Consider the following 19092-nt stretch of genomic DNA (forward strand, 5'->3'; position numbering starts at 1 on the left):
GGCACAGCCGAAGATTTAACGCCGGAGCCGGAGCTGCCCCGCCAGTCCTGGAGCAGGTCCTCATCCCGCTGTCCGGGAGCTTTTTCGGACACGCCGGCTAGCGAACCGTCCTCGCAGCCGTCTTTCTTCCTCAGCAGCTCTTTCCTCGCTGAGTTTTCTGGGAGCGTAAAAGGAGAAGGCCCGGGGACGCCCCAAACCCCTTTTGCTCCTGCCCATTGCAAGTGCCACTACCGCCATGGGCCTCACCATCTCCTCCCTCTTCTCCCGCCTCTTCGGCAAGAAGCAGATGCGCATTTTGATGGGTGAGTAAGGGCCTGAGGAAGGAGACAAGGCTCGGGTGGGGCGGACGGGTCTCTAAGCTCGGGGTGGCCTCGGGGCCTGTTTTTTTTTTTCCCCCGGTCCTCTGTGGTGGGGGAGGGGCAGCGAGCTGGGGGTCGGGAGGAATTCCTAAAGGGGAACAATGGGGTGAAGGTTGGGGTGAAGGGTGGGCTGTCGCCGCAAATGTGTTGAAGAGGATGGAAGTGCGCCGCGGGCAAGGTTTCCTCTTTCTGAGTTTGGCGTTTTTCTGCTTGTTTTATTGAAAGCCCGACACAATTGGGCGGGGATGTGAGGGTAGCGAACTCTCGGATCTTCCGAGCCCGGAAGAGGCTGGCGAGGCCCATTCTGAGAGAGCGATCTGGCTCCCTTCTTCCCGGGTGTGAGCAGCGGTCGGGAAGGAGGGGGAGGCCCGGCGACTCCAGCCTTCCTCCTCCCCCTTTCCGCCCCGTGTACACACTCTGCACACTCCCAACGCTGTGTAAGCGAGCAGTCGCCGACTGCCCTGAGCCGGCCCGGGCAGGAAGTGGCCAGGCCCAGTGCGGTGGCCTGGGAGCACCTAGCTTTCCGTGGAGTCCGGAATCCTCAGCGCGCTCTCTCTTCGCTAAACTTTGCTTCGCTCTGGATTCTGCCTCATATATATGTATACATATTCTTTTCCTTATTAATGTCCTTGAAAACTTGAGATTATCATGAATGTTTCTTTTGGCCAGTCTCAAGGGCTAAATATATTTGGTTTACCAGAGAGTTTTCAAAGTACGTAATTTTTATTCATCTGGCTAAAGTTTAATGGGGTGGGGGAGAAGGCTTAGAAACTTTTTTTTTAAGCAGGTGACAAGTTTTCAGTAAGTGAACATCATGACGCATGATTTTAGGGAGACCTTGTTAAGTAGTAATTACACGAGTGTTTTAAAAAAATCTTATGGAAGGTGGGCTTTTAAGAAATTGCTCTTTAGGGTCGGTGTTTTGCTCTGCTGAGGGAGCAGGGGCTTGTCACTTGAGTGATGTAAGCAGCGTCTCCCCGATGGTACTGTGAGTAGTTTTTACATCACAACTTACGTCTGTGAACCTAAATAATGCTATGAGGAGCCTCGCTTAATTTAAACATTGAGTTTTGTTGGTTCATTAGCTTGTTTTCTAGAGAAGTGGAGTTAAGGGGAGGTTTTATTTGAAAGTTCCCGGAAGCAAGGTTCAAGATACACCACGGTTAAGGGTATGCACATTTGGTTCTTTTTTCACTTAACTCTAATTCCAGCTTACTCACAATCCCTGAAACAATTGTTGATAATTTATTCTCAGAGATAAGTGAAAGTGTTTTCTCTTTCAAAGTTTATCAGATTTCAGTTATGAAAAAATTATTTTTAGGAGGGTAAGTAAGCATAATGTTTGAGCTTTAAAAGTACCTGAAAATCGACAGTCCGAAGTATTTGAAGTCAATGGGAGACCTTTGGACTGTCATAAATGAATTTCCAGCGTGTTCTTTAAAGAGATGACCTAGTATGTGTTTCTGTTCTTGGAAAGTGTAGTGTGTTATATTTGATAAGATTTCTTCTAACTTTTTGTTTTTCTTTTCTTTGGTCTTTTGTAATGACTGAAAGTTTCAGAAAAGAAAGGTAGAATTATGTATGGTCTAAGCACTTTCAAATATTGATATGTATTAGGGGAGCATTTCTCTCCCTTACTCCCCAGAAATGAAAGAAAGTGGAAGAAGAAAAATAACCGTGTCTTTGTGCAGGGAATAGAAGTCATGATTTGAAATTATTTAAATCATTTGATGTTAAATTTTCTACTAGGTTTGCTATTCTTGTTTTGCACTTTAATTCATGATAATTAGGTTTCCTTGATTAAATATAGTGAAATCACAAGGTCAACTTTTACGATAACTCATCAAACGAAGCATTAACCATATGGGGAGTATGTGTATGGATAGTGAAATAGGTGATTTGGAAGTTTGATCACTCATAGATTTTTATATCTAGCTTTATGAGTGATAGCATAAATAATCTTAATGTGTCTGCCCCATCCAAGTTTAGAATTACCAATTAAAGATTATTTTTCCATTATTAATGTTCTCTGACAGGCATATGTTCTTCCTTTTCCTTTATATGGCTTAGATAAAATTCATGCTTTCTTGAAGAGTCAGTGACTTTTTCAGATTTTACCATTTTAAAGTATTATTGAAAGATAGCAGGTAGCTAATGAATCTGGTTTGCCAAATTACTGTGGAGTTTTACATTTTATTCGTACACATGCTTTCCTGAAAGCTAAAGTAATTTTAAAAGATGTTTGAAGTTGCACTTTATGTTAACTAATTAAAAAATTTTAAATAACACAGTGTATTGAATGTAACATCAAACTATAGATTGATAGAAATTATTTAATTTGTCTCCAAAGGGAAAAATCACATGTGATTGAGCTTAAATTCAAAGTCAGTTACCACCTTAGATTTTTCATGTAGTTCCTTTATTCTGTGTTCAGTATGATCTCCATATTTTAATTTGTGATGAGATGTAATTTTGGTAAATGACTCCCTAAATGTTGTTTATATTTGAAAACAATATGTTATGTAGAGGAGTTATTAATTCTTCTCTCTTTAAACTTGCAAGTTATTGCCTGTTGAAAAGCTGAAAAAGTGTTGGCTTTCAAAAAATTGCTAATCCAGTGTAGATTTGTGTTATTTTACATGTGATTGGCTTTTTTGGACCATATATTTACTATGTAACTTAAAAATTTTGGTCTTGATTCTAAAAATAAGGTCCTTTTTGTTAAATTTAGAAGATGTGAAAAAGAATAATTGGTATCTTGTAATTCCACCATTCCACTCTATTTGTTATATTTACTTTTAGCCTTTAAGAAAAAGTTTTTGTTTCTCTAGAATTGTAGTTGTGGTATATAGCCTTGTGTTCTTTTTGACTTAGTTTATTATGACTTTTTCCTTAGGTCATTAACTGAAAACATAATTGCCAGCCTTTAAAAAAGGGGGGAGGTCTTCTGATTAGTTATATGATGGAGGGAAATGATAGAAGAGGCAAAAATCCTTAGCTTTATGCCATTAGATGTTGATGAAGCCACCCTTAGGTGCACCCTCATGTATTATTATGAGGTATTTCTATCAGAGACTGATAATTTGCTACTAATTAATAGCACAGTAATCAAAGTGCTGACATCCCTGAGCTGTTGGGTAGAAGCAAAACCCAAGCTCATTAAATTTTCCTGTACACCTGTTCGCATCAGTGTCAGTTTTGATAACTGAACCTCTGAGGAATTAGATAAAATATTAATGTACTCTGGGTCCACCAAGCAAACCTGAGGGAAGAATGTTGATATATGAGTACTCTGGCATCAGACCTAAGATTGTTTTTAATTAAAAAAAAATTGAGATGTAGTTCACATAATACTCATTGATTTAAAGTGTATAATTCAGTGATTTTTAGTATATTCACAAAGTTGTATAACCATTAACACCACCTTTTTTTTGTTTGTTTTTTTTGGTGGCTGTGGGATCTTATTTCTCTGAGAGGGGATCTAACCTGGACCATTGCAGTGAAAGCCCCAAAAACGAACCGTTAGGCCACTAGGGAACTCCTACCACTGTGTTAATTCTAAATCATTTCATCAGCCCAGAAAGAAACGCCACCACTTTAGCAGTCACTCCTGCTCCTCATCGCTCCATCTTGCAACAAACCATTTTTCTGCTTTCTGTTGCTGTGGTCTTGTTTGTTCAGGATATATGTGGACTTTAGTGTCTGCCTTCTTTCATTGAACATGTTTCCAAGGTTCATTATACTGACACATTATAGCTTGTATCAGTACTCCATTTCCTTTTTATGGCCCAATTGTAATTCCATTGTATGGATATATTCCACAGTTTGTTTATCATTCATCAGTTGATGGAAATGTAGTTTTCACATTTTGGTTCTTACAAATTATGCTACTATGAACATTCATGCAGTTTTTGTGGAGGCATATATTTTTAATTCTTGTGGGTAAATTAGCTAGGAATGGGACTGTTGGGTTATTCTTAATTATGTTTACATATTGAGGAACTGACAAACTTTTTCAAAAGCAGCTACACCTTTTCACATTCCTGCAGCTATGTATGGATCTAGTTTCTCGAAAAGATCTTGTGTTTTAAAATCTGTTTTACTACTCCTGTGACTCTGAGAACATTTCTGAATTTCAAAAATGGAGAGTTATTGTGAGGGTTAAATTACAAAATGTATGCAGTCACCTGGTATTGTGTTTGGAACACAATAAGGACTTGATTTTTAATTATTTAAAAATTATTATGAAGTTTATTTTAAGCTTCCTTGTAGAAAATCTGAAAGAAAAACAAAACATGAAGAAAAATATCCTAACTGAAACCTGACTTACTGAAAATATACTTGTTTCTTTTCAGTCTTTTTTCTTTTTTGCATTTGGTTTTTTCCCAAGTTGAGGTAATTGCAATCTATTTTCTTTGACTTAAAGTATTTCTAATGATTGCCAAAAGATTTGGGGGACAGTTTTGCTGCTTTTGACTGTTCCGTCGAAGTGTAGGTCCAGTCAAGGAGAACAAGTAATTCCAGTATATCTTTCAAAACAGTGACTTGTTTATGAGGGTGAGAGGGAGGGGGAGGACATTACTGGCCTGTACAGATTAGAGTCTTATCTTGGCTAGTTGAGGATTGGTTATAGCTTCATTTCGTGGAGAAATCTCATTGCCAAATATTGCAACATTAAGAAAATACATACTTAAGAAATCACTAAAGTGGCACAGAATTGTTATACTAACATTTTTTTGAATATAGAACTATATAATGAGTGATGATATACATTAATGCATCTTAAACTTCATGATAAAAATACCTCAAAACTTATGGCTTGCATTTATACACACTTATTTTAGATGCAACTCAAAAAAGATAATCTTTGTGATTTTAGAGTCTTGTATATGGCTGTGAGTCACTTAACTCTTGTCTTAAAATTTTAAAAATAGCTTACAGATGCTTAAAAAAACTTTATGGATGCACTATTTTTGTAAATGCTTTCCTCTTTTTTCAATTAAAATAAACATATAAAATATTGTCTCTTAAGCAGTCATCCTGATGAGTTTTCACTAGTCCCAACAGTTTTTAGTAAAGGAAAGACATTACTTGGGAAATATTTTCTTTTTAATGAAATCAATACATGTTTATTGTGTAAAAAGGCTCTATACTCTGTATAGAGTAGAAAGATATTAATTATGCATACAAACAGGTATAAATTGTCATTTAAAGAAAAGTTTAATTACCTGAATGTTTTGTATAACCTAAAGTAGTTATGTAATCATTATTTGTTCTGGATTTCTTTCATTCCTTGTCAATATTTTTGGACTAACATTGTTTTTAAACTAAGACTTGAGGTCCAGTTGGACCTCCAGTGAGGACAGGTGTATACATGAGTTCTCCAAACTAAACACAAATTAAAAAAAAATTTTTTTTTTTGTTAATTAATTTTTGGCTGTGCTGGGTATTCACTGCTGCCCGTGGGCTTTCTCTAGTTGTGAGTGGGGGCTACTCTCTAGTTGCGGTGCACATTGCAGTGGCTTCTTGTTGCAGAATATGGGCTCAGTAGTTGTGGTGCATGGTTTTAGTTGCCCTCTGGCATGTTGGATCTTAGTTCCTGGACCAGGGATCAAACCCCTGTCCCCTGGGTTGGGAGGCGGATTCTTAACCACTGGACCATCAGGGAGTCTCCCTACAAGTGTTTTTTCTAATCAGCATTTGTTTCAGTTCTTCTGACTTGGGCTAATGGTATTTGGACTTAGCTAAAGGTGAATTTTGCTTTATTTTAAAATTTGATAAAAACTGCCTGAAGAGGATTTAGACTCAAGATACTTAAAGCTTTTTCCACCAATGAAAAGATACTGTTGTTCATCCCTTCGTCCTCTGTATTTTTATTGAGAATGCTAAACTAACGTAGCTGCTTGTGTTTCCTTGTGTATCTTTTTAAAGTTATGTTTTCTGATATGTTTGCTACTGTTCCATAGTTAAAAAATAAAACAGGGGCTTCCCTGGTAGTCCAGTGGTTAAGACTCTGCCCTTGCTCTGCGGAGTAACACGGGTTTGATCCATCCCTAGGTGAGAATAAAGCAGTTCCTGTTAATGGTTTGTTTTTCTTATGTCCATAAGTGAGGGCTTAGAGTGTGGCTCTTAACTTTAAGTGTCAATAATATTTTGCGTAGAATAAACAGTTTCAGTATGAAGAAGTGGGGAACAGTGATTAGAGGATACAGGAGTAAGACAGCATAAAATGCCTGCGTCTCCATGGAGATTGTTTTTTAAACTGCCTTTTATTTAATATGTAGTTGTCTTTTACCTGGCTTCCCTGGTGGCTCAGATGGTAAAGAATCTATCTGCAATGTGGGAGACTCCAGTTCAAACCCTTTCTTTTTTTTATCTTCTGCCAGTGCTCTTTATTTCTCCATATGGATTCACATTATTATCTAGAGTCCTTTCACGTAAGTTTGAAACTCCGTTTAGTATTTTTTTGTAGGATAGTTTTACTAGTAACAAATTATCTTAGTTTTTATTTGGAAACGTCTTACTTTCTCATTTTTGAAGGATAGTTTTGCTGGACGTAGGATTCTTGATGGATGTTCTTTCTTCCATTACTTTGAATATAACATCCTGCTGCCTTCTGGCTTCCATAGTTTCTGATGAGAAATCAGCATTTAATCTTATTGAGAGTCTTCTGTACATGATGAATCATTTTCTCTCTTGCTGCTTTCAAGATGCTTTCTTTCTCTAGCTTGCAGCACTTTGTTTACAATCTAAGTGTTAATTTTTTTTGTAGTTCATCCTACTTCGAGTTTTTTGGCTTTTGGGGTGTGTAGATATTAGTGTTTTTCATTAACTTTGGGAAGTTTTCAGTCACTGTTTCTTCAGATATTCTTTCTCTTTCCTTTTCTGGGGCTCTCATTATGCATATTTTGGTATCCCTGATGGTGTCCCTCTGGTCTCTGATACTCCGTTTACTTCATTATTTTTTTTTCCTTTTCCTCAGTGTGAATAGTCTCAGTTGACCTATCTCAAAGCTCATTGATTACTTTTTTTTCCAGCTCAGATATGCTGTTGAACTCTTAGTGGTGTTTTTCCATTTCGATATTGTACTTTTTAACTCCAGAGTTTCTGTTTGATTGTTTTTAATAGTTTTCATATCTCTTTAATGACATACTTTCTCATACTTTCCTGTAGCCCTTTTTTCTTTTTAAAATTTTATTATGTTTTATTAATAAAATAATAAAATATTATATTAATTTTGGGGGAGTATAATTGCCTTGCAATTCCAAGGAGATCTTAAAGCTCTCCCCATTGTAGGATACAGAACAGATAGGATTGTTATATAGGTAGAAGGAATTTGAATAGCCTACTCTAGTCTTTGATTTCATTTTGGACTAACTGATAAAAGTTAAACTACTTGCACAGGAATGTAAATTAGATACATTAGGTGATTTCAGTTTTTGTTTTTTTTTTTTAACAGCATGGGTTTCCTTTGTTAAGTCATGCTCTGAAGTAAAATATCCTTGCTTAAGTCAATACTTAGTTGAATTGATTTTAAAATCTGTGATAGTGTTCATGTAGGTGACCAAATGTGATTGCTTAGATGAAGAATCCATTCAATGAGGTTATTAGGTATTGACCTTCCATTTTTGAAGGCTTTAGCAAATAATGTAGTATGTGCAGATTTTCAAAGATTCATGCTTTTCTCAGAAGCAAGTACATTCCTCCCTACTTATATCCACCTGCCTCAAAGGAATTTTAAGAATTTAGGCATTACTTACATTGGAGATGAGCATGACAGGGCAGTTTTAACAACCCAAATTAACCAGTCTTTTGTATCACTTCTGCATATTTGATGTTGAAATGGATTAAGATACGGGTAAAGTTGGCCTCATCTTTATAATTTAAGAAGGGCATAGTTATATACAGTTTTTCCTCTAACATTAAGACCTTTACTTAAAATTTTCTTGTTATATTAAAGGGAATTGACTTTGTCAGTCTTAAAGATTGCTCTTAATTTGTTCTTATGTGTTCTCTGATCCCATTTCTAATTTGTGTTTTTTAAAATGGTAGTATTTCATAGAATTAATGAGGACTTGAAAGAGATCTTAGATTACTTGATCAGGTCCCTTTATTTTATAGCTAATTTCTCTGACCTCTTTTCCTTAAGTGACCCCATGCTATCTCTCTAGGTCTAGAAAGGAAAATGGAAATGGCTTTTTTAGGAAGTGTAGTCTTCGTGAGCTAGAAATGAGGTGATTTCATTTCTAATTCATTAGTGCCTTGACGAGTCAACTTTTGCTTTCAAACTAAAAATTTGTTGTAAAATTGTATCTTGGTGTGTCCTTTTGGTCCAGATTTAAAATCTGTAATGTCTTTTTCTAGTTGGATTGGACGCTGCTGGCAAGACGACCATTCTGTATAAACTGAAGTTAGGGGAGATAGTCACCACCATTCCTACCATTGGTAAGAAGGTTTACAGTGACTTTTATTTATATCACAGTAATGTATTATAAAGTGAAATAGAATACAGTGTAATTTTGACTTTTTTTAAGAGTAGTTTTTGGTTCACAAAAAAATTGAAAGGAAACTACAGAGATTTCCCGAATGTCCTCTTCCTCTGCACATGCATTGCCCTCTCCATCATCAATATCACTTATTTTATCAATTAATAAACATACATTAACACATCGTAATCATCCGAAGTCCATATACTTAAGGTTTGGTACATTGTGTGGGTTTGGACAAATGTGCCATTAATAACATATATGCATCATTGTATCTGTCTTGGGTTTTTACCTTTGTTGATTATGTATTCAGTCAGTTCAGTTGCTCAGTCATGTCCGACTCTTTGCGACCCAATGAATCGCAGCACGCCAGGCCTCCCTGTCCATCACTAACTCCCGGAGTTCACTGAGACTCAGGTCCATCGAGTTGGTGATGCCATCCAGCCATCTCATCCTCTGTCATCCCCTTCTCCTCCTGCCCCCAATCCCTCCCATCATCAGAGTCTTTTCCAATGAGTCAACTCTTCGCATGAGGTGGCCAAAGTACTGGAGTTTCAGCTTTAGCATCATTCCTTCCAAAGAAATCTCAGGGCTGATCTCCTTCAGAATGGACTGGTTGGATCTCCTTGCAGTCCAAGGGACTCTCAAGAGTCTTCTCCAACACCACAGTTCAAAAGCATCAATTCTTCGGTGCTCAGCTTTCTTCACAGTCCAACTCTCACATCCGTACATGACCACTGGAAAAACCATAGCCTTGACTAGACGGACCTTTGTTGGCAAAGTAATGTCTTTGCTTTTTAATATGCTGTATTAGGACTTAAAAAAAAACAAAAACCAATTCTGAGGGAATTCCACAATCAAAGGGGTTGTTTTCTGAATGACACTGTGCACAATGGTCTTCTCTTTTTTTCTTTTATGTAGGTTTTAATGTGGAAACAGTAGAATATAAGAACATTTGTTTCACAGTATGGGATGTTGGTGGTCAAGATAAAATTAGGCCTCTCTGGAGGCATTACTTTCAAAATACCCAGGTAAGTAAGGAATGCTATACATTTTATAACTTCTCTTTATATGTTTCATGTTATAAAGTTTAATAAATACTGTTTACTTGGATATTCGTGTTCACTCTGTGAGTTGGCATTCTTATCAGTGCTTCCGTGTTCTTCAGTGGACTCTCTCCTTCGTGCCTTTGTAGACTAAATTACCTAGGGTAGAAAAGTTAAATAATTATCATAGTAATATTTTGGAAGGTGAATTGGGATGGCTCTCAAGATTGAATTAGATGTCTTATCAGTAGTTCTGTTGGTTTGATTCTTAGTGTAGAATCTTAGAAGTAAGATCTTTCTTCTAAAAGTATAGCTTTCTGTCATTGTAGTTTTTAATGAATGTACTGCAGTGAGGGCCCTAAGGCTTCACCAAGTACACCAGCTCCAAGTAAATATAATATGCCTAGTCGCTGTTAACGGACAAGGCAATGGCACCGCACTCCAGTACTCTTGCCTGGAAAATCCCATGGACGGAGGGCCTGGTGGGCTGTAGTCCATGGGGTCGCAAAGAGTCGGACACGACTGAGCAACTTCACTTTCACTTTCATTTAACTCAGTGAAGAGTTTTTTAAGATACATGAGGAAAAAATATAGAAGCTCTAACTTCTCTGTTGATTTGTGAAGTATTTTTGTATTATCATGTAGTATGTATGATACTAACATGGAAGAGACTTTAGTGATCCTATGGAGCAGGAATTCTGCAATTTGATTGCATATTAAAGTCACCTGGAGAATATTAAAAGCCTCAAAAACCTAAGCATAATACCTGACCACTTGATTCAGAATCTCTGGCAACATAAACTAGACATCAGTAGTGTTTCTCAAACTTTAACCTGCCTATGAATCACCTGGGTATTTGTTAAAATACAGGTCAGTTCAGTGGGACCTGGCTGAGTAAGGCTTGAGATTCTTCATTCCTAGCATATTCTCACATGATGGTGCTAATGCTGCTGGTTTGGGACCTTAGGCTCCAATCCTGGGTTTTTCAGCAGTAGCATTTTTGACATTTCAGGATGGTTAATTCTTTGTTAATGAGTATAGAGAGGGCTCTCCTTTGCATTCATTGTAGAGTGGTTGGCAGCATTATTGGCCTTTATCCACTAGTTGTAATCTACCCAGTCATAGTCTCCCCTGCCCAGTCCAGTTGCAACAACCAAAAATGTCTCCACGTATTGCAAAATATTTCCTGGAGACAAAATTGCTCCCTCTTAAGAACCACTGTGGTAGTCTTAACTCTTACATATGAGGAAACTGAAGCTTGGAATGACAATTAAGACTGGAGAGCTGGTTCTTGTTTTACATTTTCAGTTAAGTAGGTCCCAACTCTGGTGATTTCTACCACATGAGGGGTTTCTTACTAGTTTTTGTTTACTACTGGAGTTGATAAAGGTTTGTAAAAAACAGTAATGTGTGATGTTACAAGCACTTCCTATGTTTACCATGTGCAAATGTCATATTTGATTCCACTTCTTATAACATTGTATACAAGTGAGGTTTATTGCCACCAGGTAGCAGTGAATACTCCAGGTGAATGGCTGAAACAGTCAGGTTTAAGTAGCACGTCGTGTTAAGTAAATGACATACTTTTATTAAAAAATAAAAGTATTTCTGTTCATTAACATGAAAGTGAAAGTATCAGTTGCCCAGTTGTGTCTGACTCTTTCTGACACCAGGCACTGTAACCTACCAGGCTCCTCTGTCCATGAGCTTCTCCAAATAAGAATACTGGAGTGGGTTGCCAGTCCCTTCTCCAAGGGGAATCTTTGTGATCCAGGGATCAAACCTGGTTCTCCCACATTGCATGCTGATTCTTTACCATCTGAGCCACAGGGAGGCCTATTCATTAACATAGCTGTGGTTAGAAAATGTTTTAACGTGAGTTATATTTTAAAACTTTGTTGTGGAAGTTTTCAAATATATACAAATGTAAAGAATAGCATAATACTCCCACATATGTATTACTCAACTTCAGTTATTAGGATATGGACAGTATTGTTTAATTGATATTCCTTTATTATATATTCTGCCTTCTGGATTGTTTTAAAGTAAGTCATAGGCATTTTTTAGAGAACACACTTTTGAAATAAATTTGGTATGATATAAAACTGGTAATCCTAAACCTTTAACTCTTTCTAACTTAATTTTTATAATTTTATTGAAGTATAATTGATTTATAGTGTTTTAATTTCTGCTGTACAGCAAAGTGACTTAGTTATATAGACATATATTCTTTTACATGTTCTTTTCCATTATGGTTTGCCACGAGGCATTGAATATAGTTACCTGTGCTATACAATAAGAGCTTGTTTATCCATTCTATATATACTGGTTTGCATCTGTTAATTCCAGGCTCCCAGTCACCCCCATCTATCAACCACAAGTCTGTTCTCTATGTCTGTGAGCCTGTTTCTGTTTTGTAGATAACGTTTGTTTATGTTCTATTTTAGATTCCACATGTAAGTGGTGTCGTATGGTATTTGTCTTTCTTTTTCTTGACTTCCTTCACTTAATATGACCTGTAGGTCCTCCATGTTGCTGCAAATGGCATTATTTTATTCTTTTTTACAGCTGAGGAGTATTCTGTTGTATATATGTGCTACATCTTCTTTAATCCTTTCATCTGTTGATGGACGTAGAGATTGTTTCCATGTTTTTAAGCCTTTAACTCTCGACCAAAGGTAATCCTGGTCGTATTCCTTGACTTGTTTAGACTGCTATTTAATTTTCTTTTAACTTGTAATTAGACTCATTCCTGGTCTCTCTGGACCACCCTAGAATTGAAAGTGCAAGTACTTCTTCCCAGGGACCTCCAGGCTGCTGGAGAAAGCTTTATGATTACCTAATGTAATCACCACTATCCTTTTAAAGCTATCTTTTGCAACATTCATGATAAGTTCTTTTAGAAGCTAATTATTCCATTTAACTATACTTTCTCTAACTTATATTAACAATCCATGACACGTTGTTTATTGCAGTAAATTCCTCTTTGTATAATTGAAATTATTTTCCTATTCTAAACAAATAAGTAAATATTTGGCTTTTTAAGTAGTCTTTTCTTAGACTAGCCATTTTTAGAGTCCTAACTTTTCTAGCCTCTTGATTCTGTGCTGTCTCAGGAAGTGAATAACTTAAACTTATTTCTAAAATAACCTTCCCTCTCAAGGTTATGTTGGGACTGACAGTGTTATTTGCATTTTAAACAATAAAAATAGATTGTTAGTAGTCCAGATAAAATTAGATCCGTTTAGAGGCATTACCTCTTCTAGAGAAGTAGGTTCTAAAAAGGACTAACTTTCGGGATAGGAGGAAAAGGAGACAGTTACTAAATGCCTGTGATATGCCAAATACAAATGTTAGATTCTTTTATACCTCTGTGATTATGTTTAATCTTTAGTAGGCTTAAAAAGTTAGTATTTTATTTTATAGAATAGGAGGCATGTTCAAAGACTAGGTAATTTATATAATTAATAACCATTGCTTGGATTTGAATTTGTTATTTTTCCACTATGCCATTGTTGTTTGAGTTGCTAAGCTGTGTCCAAGTCTTTGTGACCCCATGGACTGCAGCACACCAGGCTTCCCTGTCCTTCACTATCTCCTGTAGTTTTCTCAGACTTAGGTCCATTGAGTCTATGATGCCATCCAATCATCTCATTTTCTGTTGCCCCCTTTTCCTCCTGTCCTCAATCTTTCTCAGCATTAGGGCCTTTTCCACTGAGTCAGCTCCTCACATCAGATGGCCAAAGAATTGGAGCTATAGCTTCAGCTTCAGCATCAGTCCTTCCAGTGAATATTCAGGGTTGATTTCCTTTAGGACTGACTGGTTAGATCTCCTTCAGTCCAGGGGACTCTCAAGAGTCTTCTCCAACACCACACTTCAAAAGCATCAATTCTTCGGTCCTCAGCCTCTTTGTGGTTCGCCTCTCACATCTGTACATGACTACTGGAAAAACCCATAGCTTTGACCATATATGGACCTTCGTCAGCTAAAGTGATGTTGCTGGTTTTTAACATGCTGTCTAGGTTTGTCGTAGCTTTTCTTCCAAAGAGCAAGCATCTTAATTTTTGGCTGCAGTCACCACAGAGATTTTGGAGCCCAAAAAAATAAAATCTATCCACTACGATATACTGGCTCTCAAAGCACCAAAATTTTTTTCAAAGGGTAGAGTGTTTAAAATGATTTCCTGCAGAGATAAAGGAAATGGGCTTGAAGTTTTCTAGACCAAAAGAAGGTATGTGTCATTTAATGTCCGTAGCCTGAAATACTTATTGGCATGGTGCTTAGCAAGCTTTATGATAATACCGAGAGGATTAATCCCTCAGTGAATTTAATGTGATGACTTACACAAATAATAGCACAAGACAGTTTGTGATAAAGTGGCAGAAGATTAAAAATACTTGGGTCAGGTTGTGGGGAGAATAATAATACTTGGTACAATAGGGATGTATTTTAACAAATCTGCCCTGTCTCTCTCTAACCTAAAATTGTATACTTTTCCATTTGAAAGTTTTTGGAAGAATCTTAATTCAGCTAATTCCTTCCCAATTAGTATAAAATTCTAATTCTTTTGTAGTATAAATTTCTAATATATGACTATCTTTTAAGAATGGCTACTGTCTTCTTTTTTGTTAAGAATTTATTACTTGATCAAGTCATTCTTGAATTTTTCTTGATATAGTTCGCTTAAAACTTTCTTGCCCTGATTCTGGAACTGGCAGGCAGCATTCTAGAGTAAGACTTTCTTTTTATATGAACCATATAAAAACTACTGAAGTGCCCTCCTTCCTCTTTTTTTAGTTTCATTTTGTGCATGCCTTCGAGTAAGCTAATTCAGTTAGTAAATTGAATCTTTAGGATTGTCCTTTGATCTAAATTGGATTGTCCTTCCTTTATACTTCTGTGCCCACTTTGTGGCCATTTTGTTACTAATACTTACCTGCACTTAAACTTGCAAGGGCAGGGGAAAGGGATAAAGTTTATTCTTTAGTGTGGTTGGAAAAAGAGTAAGGGTTTGTTTTTTTTGGAAATAGCATTGATAAGTTAAAAATCACAAATAGTGCTCAAATCTGTTTTTAGTTTTTATTGCTCTGTGTTTTCTTTTTTTTTTTTAAGTAAGAAAACTTGCTTCCTAGCACTTAACTCTTGATATAGTCTTGCTGCCTGTATATTTAGGTTTCATGTTTATTTTGTGTTTTAAATTTAACTTATAATTTATTTAAACAATTTTTCTTCAGGGTCTTATTTTTGTGGTAGATAGCAATGATCGTGAAAGAATTCAGGAAGGAGCAGAAGAGCTGCAGAAAATGGTGAGAATATTTTTTAAATTTATCATTTATAAGATAACGTTATTTTCTGAGTGACAGTGGTGATATTAGTGGTCAGTACATTTTTACTGTAATCTGATTACATTAGTGAGCTTAGAAAGAACCTTGAGGAACTATATTCACAGGTTCTTAAGACTGCACATGAAAATTTATACTCATGAATGAGTGACTGCTTCAGCAAATTGGGAGGAAAGCCCAGTGTGTAGAATGCTCTGTGGATGACTCTCCCATTTTGAAGTGTTTGTGACCTTGGAATCCTTGTTCCCAAGGTCATTGGGTTCAGTTTTCTCTATACTGTACCTATAATATATAACTTCAAAATGTTTTGTAATATCAACCATGATAAAAAATTCCAGCTAAAGGATATAGCATTTTGGTTGATGGTGGCATTTTGGCCTTGCCATATATTAGATTAATATTTTCGTATATTCATATTGTTAAAAATCCTGGGGGGGCGATTGTTGAGGAACTTTGCCATGGTTTCAGACTTACAGCTGTGAAATATTTACTGAAATATTATCATTCATTGCTCCTAAGAATGTTGAGTGAAGTTTATAAAACCCTAGTGCTGTTTTATGTGTAACTGGTGCTTTTTATGTCTCAGTCAAATATTACCCCTTCTACTCTTTTTTTTTTCCCCATCTTTTTTTGGTAAAGTTTTATTGATATAATTCACATACCATAACTTCACTCATTTGATATATAGAAGTCAATGGTTTCTAGTATATAAAATTGTATAATCATTACCACAGTTGAATTTTAGAACATTTTCATCACCTCCAAAAGAAATCCTATAAACATTAGCATTCGTCCCCCATACCTTCCCTCCACTCCACACTCCCTTGTATATATGCATATGGTCTTTTGTTAACGTTTTAAAAGGTTCTTTCACTTTGTACTTAGCATAAGTTTCCGAGTTTTGTCTCATATCAGTATTTGATTCCTACCAGCTTCAGCTTTTGGTATTATTCTTATATTTTTCATGATACTACTATGCCCTAATCACTATATTATTTTCCCACTGTTTGATCCAGCTGACTAGAAAGTATAAAAGTCCAGAAAGACTCACCATGTAAATAAGTTTACAATTAAATACCATAAAGTTCTCCCATAAATGTTTATTCCTATGTGTGTTTCTTGTCCTTGCCAGTCCTCGTCCTCTGTGGGTAACTGTCAAGACTGAATGAATTATTTACCTTAACAAAGTATAGGATGATTTACTAAAGAGAATAGTTTTGTTATACTTGTAGGTGTATGATTATTGGTTCGATGTTTGATAATGTATGTAATGTTGAATAAATGATGTATATATGTAGGAAGACAGTGTTTTACCTAGTTTGTACAACAGTTGAATTTTGATTTGATAGTTGTTAAAGTCTTAGTTTTCATTTTTAGCTTCAGGAAGATGAGTTGCGAGATGCAGTGTTGCTGCTTTTTGCAAACAAACAGGACTTGCCGAATGCTATGGCCATTAGTGAAATGACAGATAAATTAGGTCTTCAGTCCCTTCGTAACAGAACAGTAAGTATTTGGAGTTTCAATTATTAGGATAATTTTTTAAGCTAGTATTTAGTTTAAATATTTATAACTTACTTGTCCTCTTTGAAACGGGTAGTGAGCACATCTTTTTAAAAGCTACAGGGACTCCCCTGGCAGTCCAGTGGTTAAGACGCCACTCTTCACTGCAGGGAGCATGGGTTCAAACCCTGGTTGGGGAAACTAAGATCCCTCATGCCTTGCAGTGCAGCCAAAAAAAACCTATAAGAGACTCTTGCTTATATAAAAATGAGCTCTTTTAGGCTTTATTTTAAACCTATCTTTTATATAACTCTGCAGTACATATTTTGTGGTTAGGTTTTCTTTTTAAAACTCCTATATTTATGAGCTGTATTTTAAATACTATTTGGTACTGTTTTCATGGTAGCACTAAACTTGTGCAGGGACTATAACTATGATATTAAACAAGTTTTGAGTTTTGAATTATAACAAATATTTATTTTCTCTCCAATAGCTTATCATTTTAGATCAGTTATTTAAGTATCAGCAAAATACAATATACTATTTTATATATAAAAATATCACAAACTGTTTTTGTAGTTTGTGCTTTACAATAGTTTTTCATTAACTTGTCAACAAGGCAAATACTGTGGTATGACAATAACTGTATTCACGGTTTAACATGCCCCAGGCTAATTTAAATAGGACAGACTAAACGATGCCAGTTTTTCACGCTGCTGCTGCTGCTAAGTCGCTTCAGTCGTGTCCGACTCTGTGTGACCCCATAGACGGCAGCCCACCAGGCTCCCCCGTCCCTGAGATTCTCCAGGCAAGAACACTGGAGTGGGTTGCCATTGCCTTCTCCAATGCGTGAAAGTGAAAAGTGAAAGTGAAGTCGCTCAGTCGTGTCTGACCCTCAGCAACCCCATGGACTGCAGCCTACCAGGCTCCTCCGTCCGTGGGATTTTCCAGGCAAGAGTACTGGAGTGGGGTGCCACTGCGTTCTCTGTTCCATGCTGAGGAGATATGAATTCATGCTTTTTCCCAGCCTTCTAGGTTATTAGGGTCTTTGGTGTTCAAGTAATAATTGGCAGCATATGGTAGACTTGAAGTGACTTTGCAACATTAAAAGAAGGTCTTTATTTTAAGCAAAATAAAACTGGTCAATAAAGAAAATTAATAAATCATCCCATAAAGATAATTAAATTACTTTCTAGGTCTTCTTCTTGGTATTTGTAAATTTTCATGGCATTTGATATAGTTACTGAAGATAACATTCGTAGACATTTTAAAGAGTGGAACTTTTGGGGTGCATGAGACTAAAGACAGTGAAATTCTTGGAAAAGCTTGCCTCTGAAATATCAGCAATCCCTACTCTTTGAAAATTTTGCTTCCTCTACTCTGAACTTAGTTTTATGAGAAACAAGGACCAACTGGGTATTATTAGTTATTAATACAAATCTTCCTGTGAACATTCAGATAATGTAGTAGTTGGTTAAATGTAATGAATGAGTAGCAGAACTTCTTTTCCTCTGCCCATTATTGATTCCTAGCTTCCATCAGCCTAGCTTACCTTGGTGGGTTTGGATATGATAGCTAATTAGTTCTGTGCTAGATGTAAAGAGTGCATATGCAGATGATTTATGATTTTTAACCCTCAGCAGTTATATGCTTTTTATATTTTATTGGATATAAAATTAGTCATTTGTGAGATATAATAATACTTTACCTCACTGACAACTTTAGTTCCTATGACTTTATATATTTTATCCCTTTTTTTCTATTTATTTATGGTACCTACTAATTCCCCTGAAAAATAATTTTCTGAATAAGAAATTTTAAACATTGATTATATAATCAAGCATTTTCTTGTTGTCCTTTCTTTACAGTGGTATGTTCAAGCCACTTGTGCTACACAAGGAACCGGTCTGTATGAGGGACTTGACTGGCTGTCAAATGAGCTTTCAAAACGTTAAATGAAGCTGGATATCTAACCAAGGACATGTTTGATAGAATTGGTCTAGGCTTGTTACAACAAAATTAGTTTGCATCTTGGTTATTAAACAGTATCTGGGACTGGTTTGGGCAGAATATTACTGCGTTTAAACTTATTTTGTTGCCAATTATTGTTTACCAAGTGTAATGTTGCCATTTAGCAATATGCTTGGTTTTAAAGAGATTCTCCTTAACTTGGGAAAAAAAAAAGTGTCCTCTTTTAATTTTACTTCCCTTAAGCCTAAATGCCTGGACTTAGCTAATGTGACACCTTTTAAATAAATCCATTTTGAATGTTTTTTTTTTTTGAGCCCACAGGAATAATGTTTTAAAGTTACCCCTTGCTACTTTAATGATACCTTTATCATTCCTGGGACAGTCTGC

At 36.2% G+C, this 19092-nt stretch overlaps 1 protein-coding gene across 1 annotated transcript; it reads left to right on the forward strand.

Moving 5' to 3' along the window:
- Positions 1–18787, forward strand: ARF4 (ADP ribosylation factor 4). The gene is made up of 6 exons (NM_001034530.2): positions 1–302; positions 8724–8804; positions 9767–9876; positions 15127–15198; positions 16612–16737; positions 18603–18787. Exons 1-6 carry the CDS (start codon positions 236–238, stop codon positions 18687–18689), a joined length of 543 nt encoding a protein of 180 aa, NP_001029702.1. The 5' UTR covers positions 1–235; the 3' UTR covers positions 18690–18787.
- The last annotated feature ends 305 nt before the right edge of the window (positions 18788–19092 follow it).

This window comes from Bos taurus, chromosome 22, assembly GCF_002263795.3.
Source record: "Bos taurus isolate L1 Dominette 01449 registration number 42190680 breed Hereford chromosome 22, ARS-UCD2.0, whole genome shotgun sequence".
Classification (NCBI taxonomy): domain Eukaryota; kingdom Metazoa; phylum Chordata; class Mammalia; order Artiodactyla; family Bovidae; genus Bos; species Bos taurus.